Raw genomic sequence first — 11,411 nt, 5'->3', positions numbered from 1 at the left:
AGGCGGGGCGTTAGTGACAGACGCAAAAGAATCACTGGATTCTATTCCGGCCTGACCGAGAACCGACAGATGATTAGCCATGCTGTGACAGAGCATAGGAACATTTTCACTGAGAGGATGGGAGGTAGCCATTGACAACGGTGAAACCCTACATACAGCTTGCCATGGAAGGAGCCTTGCGTGTTTGATGAAGAAGACAGTAGGAAAGCAGAGATTCAGAAGATGGAGCATCTCCAAAACCTCAACCTATTCTCCATTACTGCAAAACAAGTAACCATTTCATGTTCTTTTGTTTTTCACAATCAATCCTGATAATTTCTGATATCCTGACTAAGATTTACAAGATAACCATAGCTTGCTTCAAGCCGACAATCTCCGTGGGATCGACCCTTGCTCACGCAAGGTATTACTTGGACGACCCAGTGCACTTGCTGGTTAGTTGTGCGGAGTTGCAAAAGTGTGATTGCAATTTCGTGCACCACTAAGCGGAGGACTGAATTGGTGGGACAGAAGCAGGAAGGGGAAGAGAAGAAGCATGAATAGGGTTTACCAGAATATGGTGAGAGGAGGAGGTCTCCAAACCCGAATCTCGAAGAGAAGGAATGCCAAAAGCTCCGACCTTCGCAGCATCAGGTCGGGCGTGAGCCTTCCTCTTCACCTCTTGAACTTTTTGGTAAGCAGCGCTAGATCCACTTTTCACCATTTTTGAAAGAAGAAAACAAAAGTTGGTCAACCTGCAAATCAGAAAGGAACATATTACAAGTCGGAATTCTTCAAAAGCAGCCACAAAGAAACAAAAGCTACCTAACTCGGTTTTGACGAAACTTGGAGAGCTAAGAAGGATTTTTTTAGTATCCAGATTTGGAGCCCTCCCCCAAGCCTCTTGAAAAAATTCAACAATGGCCTCCTCTACCTCGTCCAAATCATCCAAGCCATATTTTTCAACAGGGGAGGCCTCCGACCAGTACAGAGGAAATCGAGGTTGGCTATTCTCATTTAAGAAAAAAGAATGGTGGCCCTCTACAGCTTGGACCTTGAAGGAAAAGTTTTTGAAGTCATGGAAGGATTCGTCAAAAATAGAAAACACCTTCCGACCCTGAATAGTTCGGAAAGATACACATTGCTGTGTGTTTTGCTTATTGAAAGGTCGGGTAAAGTGGAAGAGATAGAAAAAGATTTTTAAAGAGGTCGGAAAATCAAGCTCTTGGCTGACAAGTTGGTAAATCTTCATAAAACCCCATGAATTGGGATGAAGCTGGGTATGAACAACTCGACAATGGGACAAAACGTCCATTTCGAAATCAGAAAAAGGAAAGGAAACCCCTAAACGGGTGAAAAGGCAGTCGCACATAAAGAAAAAATGAGAACCAGAATCAGCAATCCTCCCACAACAAACCCGGTCCTCAGGATCCGGGGCCACTAATTCATACTTAAGCTCGTCAGCCTCAAGGCTACAAATCCTATGATGGGTACGGAGCTCGGTGATGAAGTCGGTATCTACTAAAGGTTTCTAAATAAGTACAGAATAATCTACCCATTTCAAAAGGGTCTCAGGGATACGGGAAGACATTTTTTCAGCAATAAGGAAGTATGTTTAAAAGCAATAAGACCTACAAAGAAAAAGAAAACCATAAAAAAACAGGGTTCCCAAAGACAAAGCAGTTTCTTCCGAAAGAAAATAAGAAAAAGAATCACTAGGCGGCAACAACAATTTCCAATAAACATGCAAAAGTCCTAAAGCCACGCATTACAAATAAAGGAGCAGTAAAAGCAAGAATTTTTCCTCAAACTCGCGATGGCACCAAGCAGAAATACAGAAAACACTACACAAATGTAGTTGCAGCGACAAAAAGTAATGAACCACCCGAGAATAGAAGGCCAAAGGGAGTTTTTAGTGAAAAAGCGAACAAGCAGGAAAAAACTTCGATGAGAAGACAAAGGAAAACAAAGAAAGAAGAGGGAGAATTATTTATAATAGACTAGGGGCATAACAGTAAAATGATGCAATCATTAAAGCAACGCGCCGTTATGAATGTAACTTCCCCCATGTGTAAATGCAAAATCTCCAAACGGACGCGACGTTTGATTAGACGCAACGATTGAGAAATTCAAAATCACGTCGGTTTCAAACAAAAAACCACGTCAGTTTTTTACTTGAACGAACCTAAGTCCAACTAATTCTCGAATCTCACTCATGTCTAAGAGATCGGACTCGAGTAGGGGCACTGTTCATACCCTGACCCAATACTATGGTCCAGGCCCAAGTAAGCCAAAAAGGTCCAACCCAATGGTTGGCCTTCACCACTTACCCGACCTCTTCGAAAGAGGTCGGGCTCGACATAAGCTCCTCCCCAAAGAGGTCGGGCTCGAGATGAGCTGGCAGATGACACTTATTCAAATAAGTAACTGCCCCCTAGAATCTCTCATCCAATTTCAGAAGCAATATCTCAACAACCCTAAGATGAAGGGACTGTTATCCACCTTCTGAAGTGAAACTACTCCAACGATGGTTATTGGATCATCACTATAAATACATTGACACACTCAGGTAAAACCAAGTTCCAATACTCTCGAAACCTGCTTACCCCTTGCTAACTTAGGCATTAGAGTGTCTTTGCAGGTACCACCCTCCATTTCTTCAAACACCTAACTCGGACGGCGGCTCCCAGACTCGAACCAGTCGGAGGCCACCTCCCACTAACATTTGGGCCAGTCCTTCAAGCCCAATCCACCTATCTTAGGTTACCCACGTAACACCTCCTATTAAAATCGATTAAAGAAAAACAAAATCCAAACAAAACAATGTGAAAGCTTCATACATCACAAGAGCAACAATAGCCTTCTTTAATCATCAAATTTTTCTTATAAATTATCTACAAATTTTAGTTTAGTCTTCTTTAAAATTTTTATTTTATTCTTTGTTAACTGTAAATTTTTTTTATCCTTCTCTCAAAGTTAATCTAGCGCCCCAGTGAAATGCAATATATATTAGCATGTTTGGAATTTAGTTTATATTTTATTTATTGTTTTTTTACAAGAAGAATGTTCCCATAAAGACGCATAAAACGTCTTTTTGTAAAGACACTTATGTGTCGCGTTATTATTGGACATATTAATAAACCGGTTATTTTTAAATTTCTTAATAAACTAGAATAAAATCGATTCTTTTATAACAATAACAATAAACGCAATTGTTATCAGATCCAATTGAACTAGCCAATTTACATAACCCACTGGATCATGATTCTTTTTATTTTTCTTAAAAAACAAAAATTAGGGATATATTTATCTTTTTATAAAACAATTTAAACATAATTCGATTTAGATTGTGTAAATTGATCGGATTAAATCGGGTCTAATAATTATAGTGTGGATAATTGAATTTATTATTGTTGCTATAATAAATCGATTTTATTATGGTTTATTAAAAAATAAATTATTAACCGATTTAATAAAAATATTCAATAATATCATGATACATATAAATGTTTTTAAAAAGAGATATTTTTTGTCTTTATTGAAGTACCCCTTTTATAAATCAACGAATAAAAATTAAAATATATAAATGAAACACATTGGCAACGCTATGCATGTCGCTATAAAATATTAATATCTAATTCATTTGTAAAGCAAAGAGTGATGATACCGGATTTACTAATAAAATTCTCACATTTAGAATATGACATATTTCTGAAAATAAAAGTTACATATATTCATAAAAATTAATCTAAATAGTAAATAACTAAAAACGACCAAAAGTCATTTAAGTGAGATTTAATTGAATTTAAAAGTAAAAACTTATACATAAAATTAATAGTTAAAAATTATTAAATAATAATTTAATTAAATATATTAAATTATTTAACGATTAATTATTAATTTCATATGAAAATAATTGCACATAAAATTTTTATCGAATTTGAATAGGCTAAAAAGTAAATAAAAATTAAAGAGTAATAATTATGTTTCAAAGTGCACGAGCAGTATTATTTTCTATATGTTATAGTTTTTAATGAGAAAAAGCAGACGCTGCTCTTCTTTTAATAGTGTCCAACTGTCCATTTCTCTTTTCTCTGGCCTCTAGTAATGAGTCTTTACATAAATACACTTTCATAGTTTCTTTTCAGCTCCATTCAAGCACTCAAACGAAAATTACAGTTTTAACTTTTATCTCAACAGCATAAAAAAAATTATATATTAGGTACATGGTCCCAAAATGGGCCCTTAAGCCCCATAGCCCATTTTTCATTGTAGTTGGAATTTTGCATTTCTCATTTAGTGCATTACACACGTTTCCTTCGTCATGTTCGAAAATCCAAAGGCCATTGAATTTATAATTTTTATTATGTGTGAATTTTATTATTTTAGTTTAAATTTGATTAGACTTTTTTTAATTAACTTTTTATTTTAAAAGAGTTTGATCCGATTGTAATACTTTGAAATTCAAGTACTTGAGAGGGAACCATTCTTTTCTGTTTACTTTTTTTCCCTTGTTTATAAGTGTGAGTTAGTTTATACTTTTTATGATCAGAATTGTTGTAAGTACTTAATTTTTATAGTTAGAAATAATGATATTCTCCTAATTTTATTTACTTATTTATTTATTTTGAATTATTATAACTAGGAATTTTAAGTGCAGAGTGACTTTACTAATATGGGAATTAGAAATGAATAAAAGAGAGCACACAAAAAATACAAGCAAGAATAAAAGAAGAACAGGGCCACACCAAGATGAGAATGACACTTTTGCATGACATAGCTAGGCATCAACATCCATTGTAATTGTTCGTACTTTTTGGTGAGGTTACAAGTTAGAAAGATTCAGAAATTAATTTGACAATGTTAGCACTAAGTCGAGAGGATAACATGCAAACACTCAAATATTTAAGTCAAGTCAGTAGTATTTTAGGTGATAGAATGAACAGTGTTTTTTTACTGAATATTTTTTTTTTATTATATCTCTTCGATGTAACTGTTATTAGACTTTTAATATACACGTTTAATACCATGATTTGACACTAATAACATAGTTTTCTCATTTATTCATAGTCTCGTCATGCCATTTTTGTCCAGAAGAGTAACATTTCTCAAAGTATATATATGAAAAAGCCAAATAGTTTAGGGCGAGAGAGGTAGTGAAGCCATGCACATCCATCAAGTAGTTATCTCAAACTTAAAGGGATGAGATTGCCACATACATTTTGTGTTGGCGTTACCCATTTGATTGCAACACTCTCAGTCATCAACATCATTTGTTATTGGATATTATATGGTAGGGTCTAATGTTAATTAAATCCAATACAAGTAACAACTATGGTCACTAAAATGTTGTGGGGCTGTAAAAAGTGCATATGCATAGGGACATATCACATATATGTTCATCGAAGATGATAGATCAATAACAATTCTAATCCAGATTTCCCTCTATTATTGACTTTTTCTAGAGCCCGATGCAAAATATATAATTAAATATTTACTTGTATTATTCAATAATAATTAATTAATTCTTCTGAACTTGTTGAAGTTTCAAGCTACTATATGTCTATATACAAATGTGTCTGGTTGTTACTAGTAGAGTAGTAGTAGTAGGGTATTTGTTAACAATCTCCACTAATGCATCCGTTATTCAGTGGCCGGAGTTTGAAACAAAATTTTGGAAGGCAAAAATTTAATATAAAAATTTAATAATAATATTTCTATCAAAATAAAATTTATAATCTAATTCTTTTTTAAGTTTATTACTAATAAGATGATAAATAAATAATTCTATAAGATAGAGGATAATTGTCAAGATGTTTTTGATATGGACCCATTTAAGATAAGCTCGTCTAACCTCATTTCGCTGATTTGGGTGATATTGTCAAATTTAAAGCCGTTTTTCAGAGTCTCATTTCAAAAAATTAAGGTCAAACTCATCAGATGTAACTCTTTAAATTTTTGAAAGTTGTATTTCACTTTCTTCGTGATTCATTAAAGAAGTTATATATTCTCCTTCTTGAATATTAGTCTTCCTCTTAAAAATGCATCAATTCTTTTCATCATTATTTTGTATAAAAATTTGAATATATTAGAAGGATAAATGTTAAAATTTAAAATATTTATTAATTTTTTTATCAATTTATATAAATACAATAATATCAATACTTATTGAATGTTCTAATATNTTACTTTTTATAATGAGAAGCAAAGCAACAAACATCAAGGACCGTGTTTATTATGCAATAAAAGTATGAGATAGAAATTGAATCTAGATACTCTAAATTATAGTAAAGTATTTAAACTAACTCAATTACTCTTTATTTTTTAAAAGACTACTATTAACTTTTTTATAAAAAATTTGGGAGACCATGACTCCATTGCCCTAGTGAAGCTCCGCCTCTGCCGTTAATCATTGCGATTTAATGGCTCATTATTAAACAATGCTTAAGTTATATTAATGAACCATTAAAAGATCTAACTTATTATTTTAAAAATCTAAGGGGTCGAGTTCAACGCGGCAAATTATATGGTCATAAACCATAAACATGATGGTGTTTGCCACGTTATTTTATAGAAGAATATAGAAGCATCAAATTATAAAGACTATGGTATCATTGATGGGTACTCACATTAAGTAATTAAAACGGCAAGATTGTTCATCAAGAGAGGGTAGAGTAGTCAACTCCTAATATGTCTTAAAGACTTAAACTCTAAGTTTTCTATATAATATGTGCATGCAGACCCTTTGTTAGTGACAAGATTGTGCTAGCTAGTTTTGAAATGATCATCATTCGATTGAATAATATTCAAACTAAAAGCAATTATCACTTTATCACTTTATTTCTTTTCCTCTTTTTGTTTGCTTTTGAAGTGCTATGAGGAGTTGCGCTAAGTTTCCTTGATGCCGAATTATTTTATTATTATTATTATTATTATTGATAGTTGGTTGGTTTCAAAAGACATGAAATGTTACTATCAGAAATTCATAATCATGCATCATTATTATGTGATGCCACACCAATCACCAACTTGTTTTCTTTGTTCCCTTTCAGACCGATACACATCAGCATCAACATATATTATCTGATACTTCTACGTTATTTAACAATAATCTTCCACCCATATACTCGTGATGATATATATTAACCATTATTCTACTGCAAGTAATCATGCACACGATGTTACTCTATGCTCATAAGATAAGTCAAAGACTAATCTATTATCTATCGCAGATTCAAATTCCATTTTATTATTTATTATCTGCCACTAGACAATGAATTATTATATATCCAAGACGGAATTCAAACTCTCGACATTTATTTGAGGGAATAAGTGACTACTAAATTAACCCAAGTTGATTTACATTTTAAGAATATGTGTTTTTAAGAATATGTGTACTCTATACTCTTTATCTGCAGCCTGATAAGTGAGGAGAATATCATGTACTTGTCAAAATCTTGATGCCCTCTTTCGGTTAATCCTGTCTGGGACCAAACAGCTCCTGAATGTGAATGTGGCTACTAGCTATAGACCCAGTTGACAAAGTACATTTTTGTTTTTGTTCAACTACCATTAGCCTTCAAAATTTTGGAGACCTTATTAGGCCGAATTAATGAATGAATTGTTTTTGAGATGGGGCCATCATACTCACGGGACATGTTCAATTAACCACACAAGTGGATAATAGGGATAATACTACATCCGATTAGACTAGTAGGGTGGGCTGTAAACTGTTGTGTTTAACACTTTTTATGCTTCCTTTAGAAAGAGGCTCCAACCATATGCTACTATCTCTTTCTCATGGTCTTGGACCACCATGACCATCTATCAGCTATTCCTACATTTCAAGTCTTGTGAAAAGAGAAATGACTCAAGTGAGGAACATCAATGTGGCTGAGACATGTGATGTAGTGGCAAAGATGTTTGCCACAAATGAAGCCACACCAAGTTAGAATCCTAGTGTAGTTGTTAGGTTAGTGTGTGTGTGTGAGTGTGTTGTATGACCCAAAAAAAAAAAAAGGAACATCAACATGCAATTTTATGGCAGTCAAGTTGCAGGTTTTGAATATATTTCTGCTCACATAATATAATCTGTGGAATATTGAGGCAAAACGCTTTAAATGGGATGAGACAGGTTATCTGCCCATATGATGGAAATGACATGTATTAAGCATGACCCTATTTACTGGAAGCATATCCAGAAAACTTAGGGATGGTAGGCCCTCATGTTCTTCTCTTCCTCCTCCAATTAAATGAGCATTCATGTAATGTAATTACAATTTCAGACACATATAGTCAACTTTATTCTTGAAGCATAAAATATCATACATTCAGGGCTATGAACTTATGATAACATTCTGTTGAGACCTTATCTGGCTGACTTTTCCGTAATGCAACATTCACAACCAATACCACAAACTAAAGTTTATGGAATCAAGTTGCACTTACCTATACCGACAAGATAGTATTATTATCACTTATCCCCCAGGATGCTGCTTGGTCCTTTTTTATTTTCACAAGTTGTTTGGAATGAATATAGTTGACTAGTTGAGAGGGTTTCATTTTGTTAAGCTTGCTATCTTAACTGCCAAAATTCCAATATAAATCTTAATTTATGATACAGAAAAACAGTGCATAAGGAAAAACCTTTCGAACATGCATAATTACAAATTATGGGATTGGAATTTCTAAAAAATACTACAAAATAGATATTTGGTCCCTATCTTCTCTGCATAACATTCAAATATTATCCCAAATAAACAAATTAGCTATACCAAACTCAACCAAAATCTCATAAACCATTGCAGTACTCTACCACATACAACCAGAGATCTTCAGGTTGTATCCCTCTGAAGAAAAGATGTGATTTATGTGATTACAGCCTTTGTATAACAGAATTTTTATCGTATAAAAGACCTACAAAAAGGCTTCTGGTGCATGGCAGAATATGTGTGGTTGACGTGTGGTACTGGTACAGCATCTCCAGTGAATAAGTAAAAAGAGAGAGTCAAGTCACTAAAGTTTTGCAGAAGAACACAATGAATTGAACCTGATATTCAACAAGTTGTTTTGCCTGCTCCAATGTAGGGTCGGCTGAAGATCACATCTATCCATTGTTCAACTCACCTGCCTTCAAGCGTAAAGTTGGTAATTTTCATCTATTCGGCTATATCATAGATGTCTATGCAGAAATCAAACAGTCCAAGTGAGATTAGATAGTATGAACTATGAAGACTTACTATTGCTTCTTCCAAATTCAATGGCATTGCTGAATCAACTGAGAATCCCAACTCCGACATTAGCTTTTCCAAGCGATTCACATTTGTCAAATAAAGATAGCCAACCTAGTTCAATAGATATCTTCGTCAGGGAAGAGGCGTAAATAGCAATTCTGTTTCATACTTCTCAAATTCTTTGATCCTCAACTACTAATGAACAATACTAATGGATTCATACATTAATCTTGTAAGTTGCAACAAAAAACCAAGCTTAAATTGCCATACATGATTTCACTAGTCTTCAAATAATCAAATTAGTTTCATATAATAGTGTGTTGCATTTGTCATCCCCAATTTAAACTCAAGACATATTCACAGAAAACTCCCAAGAAAAAAGAGAACTATTTTATGCAAGAGTTACATCCAGAAGTACTGACCAATGTTTCTAGTGAAGATGCTCTGTTGTATACAGCTGCACCAGCACGCCTTTTTGTCTTGGTTTTGCTTGAAATAATATTCTTTCCCCATCGAAGAACATCCCTGAAAAAAAAAAAAAATTAAAGCCATAAGCTGATAGAAGAAATTTTAACAGATCTTTTATGATCTGCCAACCTTACCATGGTAAGTGTATCTAAGCCTGTATTGAACCACTATGAGATTAGCGTAGCAGTATCTTGTATCAGAAAAATAGTGAAATAACATGAATCTATAATAAAATAGTTAAAAAAAAAAGTTGCAGAGATTAGTGTATCAGTACCTCTCTTGATCTGATAAAAAGTTACTGTTAAGAAGCCTCTGAAGCAATGCATCCTGGAATATGAACAACATAAACAACTTACTATATGCCACAATAGAGTTGAAATCAACACAAAAATTATATCAGTGGCCAACAGAAGCCATATATCTCACATACTTATTCACTTTAGGAGCACCAAAAAGACACAACAATGATTATTACAGGAAAATGAAGAAACTCTTTTGAAAAAACACAGCCTTTGAGGGAAGAAAGCCTTCTTAAGTTTGCGAACAAGAGTTCATACTTACAACTTACAAGGAATGAAAACCACCACTACTAGTCTACTACTACTAATAATAATAATAATCATAATGATCATCTTATTATCACAACTCAATGACATTTTCCACAATGAAATATGCCCATTACAAAAAATAGAAGTTCACAACACTATTCAAGAAGCAGCATCTCAATCATCTAACTTCATTGCATAAACAGCAAAACATTGAGTTAAAGAACCACTGATTAAATTTCATTTATTTATTTTTTTTAAATGTCATACCTGAGCTTCACATCGCACCACTGCCATGACACGATCATTGTAGTCTTCAATACTGAGGGGAGGGAATAAAAAGTGCCTACGAGCATAGAGCTGCAAAATTTCATTTAAAAAAGGAAAAAAAGAAAAACCTAATAAATAAAAAATAATTTATATTCATAAATAAATAATCAATGAAAAGTAAGAGACCTCATATATGCAATCACCGATATAAGCTAACGTTGCAGCATTGAATACAGATCGAGGCTTCACCACTTTAGGTGGAGTCGGTAACCACTTCTCATATCCTAAGTATGTTTCATCATCTTCTTCTTTTTCTTTCTCTCTATCTACAATTATACATTCATTGCATTTATTCAGCTAAGACTACGAATATATAAACATTTTTGAAGCTTATAGTAACGGAATTAGTCAATTAGGTAACTAGTTAAATACCAGTCGCGGCGGGAGGAGTGGCGCGTTTGAGAAGATCATTGATGAATTCATCTTTACGCGTGGTTGCAGTGGTCGTCGGAGGCGACTGGGTTTGTGTGAGAGTCCGAGTTTGAAGCTGCTTGGTGAGCTTGCGAGGCGCGTTGGGGTTGTAAGTGAGTCTCTGTTGTGTGTCCCATGAAGCCCTCACTCCTAATTTCACCAAACATGATGACGAAGACGCCGTCGCCGTCGCCGATGCGGCACCGTATAGACCCTGCATTATTAGCTTCGAACTTCGAACTCAACTGAAGATAGTTATGGATAAAGCTGAACTGAAATCTGGAGAAGATATTTATCTCCTATTGGGCCTAGTTGGGCTCTGCTTTGGTCCAATAAGGCCCAACTATAAGGTCAAGTTTTCTGGCCCATATATTTCTTACCTTGCAGGCCCGAATCATATGAAAAACAAAATAATTATTAAATTAAATTAAATTAAATTAAATTA

General features: G+C 34.0%; 2 protein-coding genes across 2 annotated transcripts in view; both read right to left on the bottom strand.

The window, feature by feature from the left end:
* LOC127741221 (serine/threonine-protein phosphatase 7 long form homolog) overlaps positions 1-703 on the bottom strand; it is a 32,125-nt gene extending 31,422 nt beyond the window's left edge. The window contains exon 1 of the mRNA XM_052253281.1: positions 551-703. Within this exon, the coding sequence (XP_052109241.1) occupies positions 551-703 (153 nt within the window). The remainder of the gene's footprint in view (positions 1-550) is intronic.
* A 7,856-nt stretch (positions 704-8,559) lies between these two features.
* On the bottom strand, positions 8,560-11,211 carry LOC107461454 (uncharacterized). Its single transcript, XM_016079945.3, has 7 exons — positions 10,928-11,211; positions 10,682-10,821; positions 10,496-10,585; positions 9,955-10,007; positions 9,635-9,737; positions 9,219-9,323; positions 8,560-9,109 (listed from the first exon to the last, which is right to left on the bottom strand). Exons 1-7 carry the CDS (start codon positions 11,184-11,186, stop codon positions 9,086-9,088), a joined length of 774 nt encoding a protein of 257 aa, XP_015935431.1. The 5' UTR covers positions 11,187-11,211; the 3' UTR covers positions 8,560-9,085.
* Positions 11,212-11,411: the final 200 nt, after the last annotated feature.

Source organism: Arachis duranensis, chromosome 8, assembly GCF_000817695.3.
Source record: "Arachis duranensis cultivar V14167 chromosome 8, aradu.V14167.gnm2.J7QH, whole genome shotgun sequence".
NCBI lineage: Eukaryota > Viridiplantae > Streptophyta > Magnoliopsida > Fabales > Fabaceae > Arachis > Arachis duranensis.
Note: the sequence above shows the minus strand (reverse complement) of the source record. Positions and strands in the feature narration are given on the sequence as shown.

Coding starts and splice junctions, on each gene's coding strand:
- LOC107461454 (XM_016079945.3), bottom strand. CDS start 11,186: ATGCAGGGTCTATACGGTGCCGCATCGGCGACGGCGACGGCGTCTTCG. Junction 10,822..10,927: donor CACTCCTCCCGCCGCGACTG/GTATTTAACTAG, acceptor GTATAATTGTAG/ATAGAGAGAAAGAAAAAGAA. Junction 10,008..10,495: donor TGGTGCGATGTGAAGCTCAG/GTATGACATTTA, acceptor TTCATATTCCAG/GATGCATTGCTTCAGAGGCT.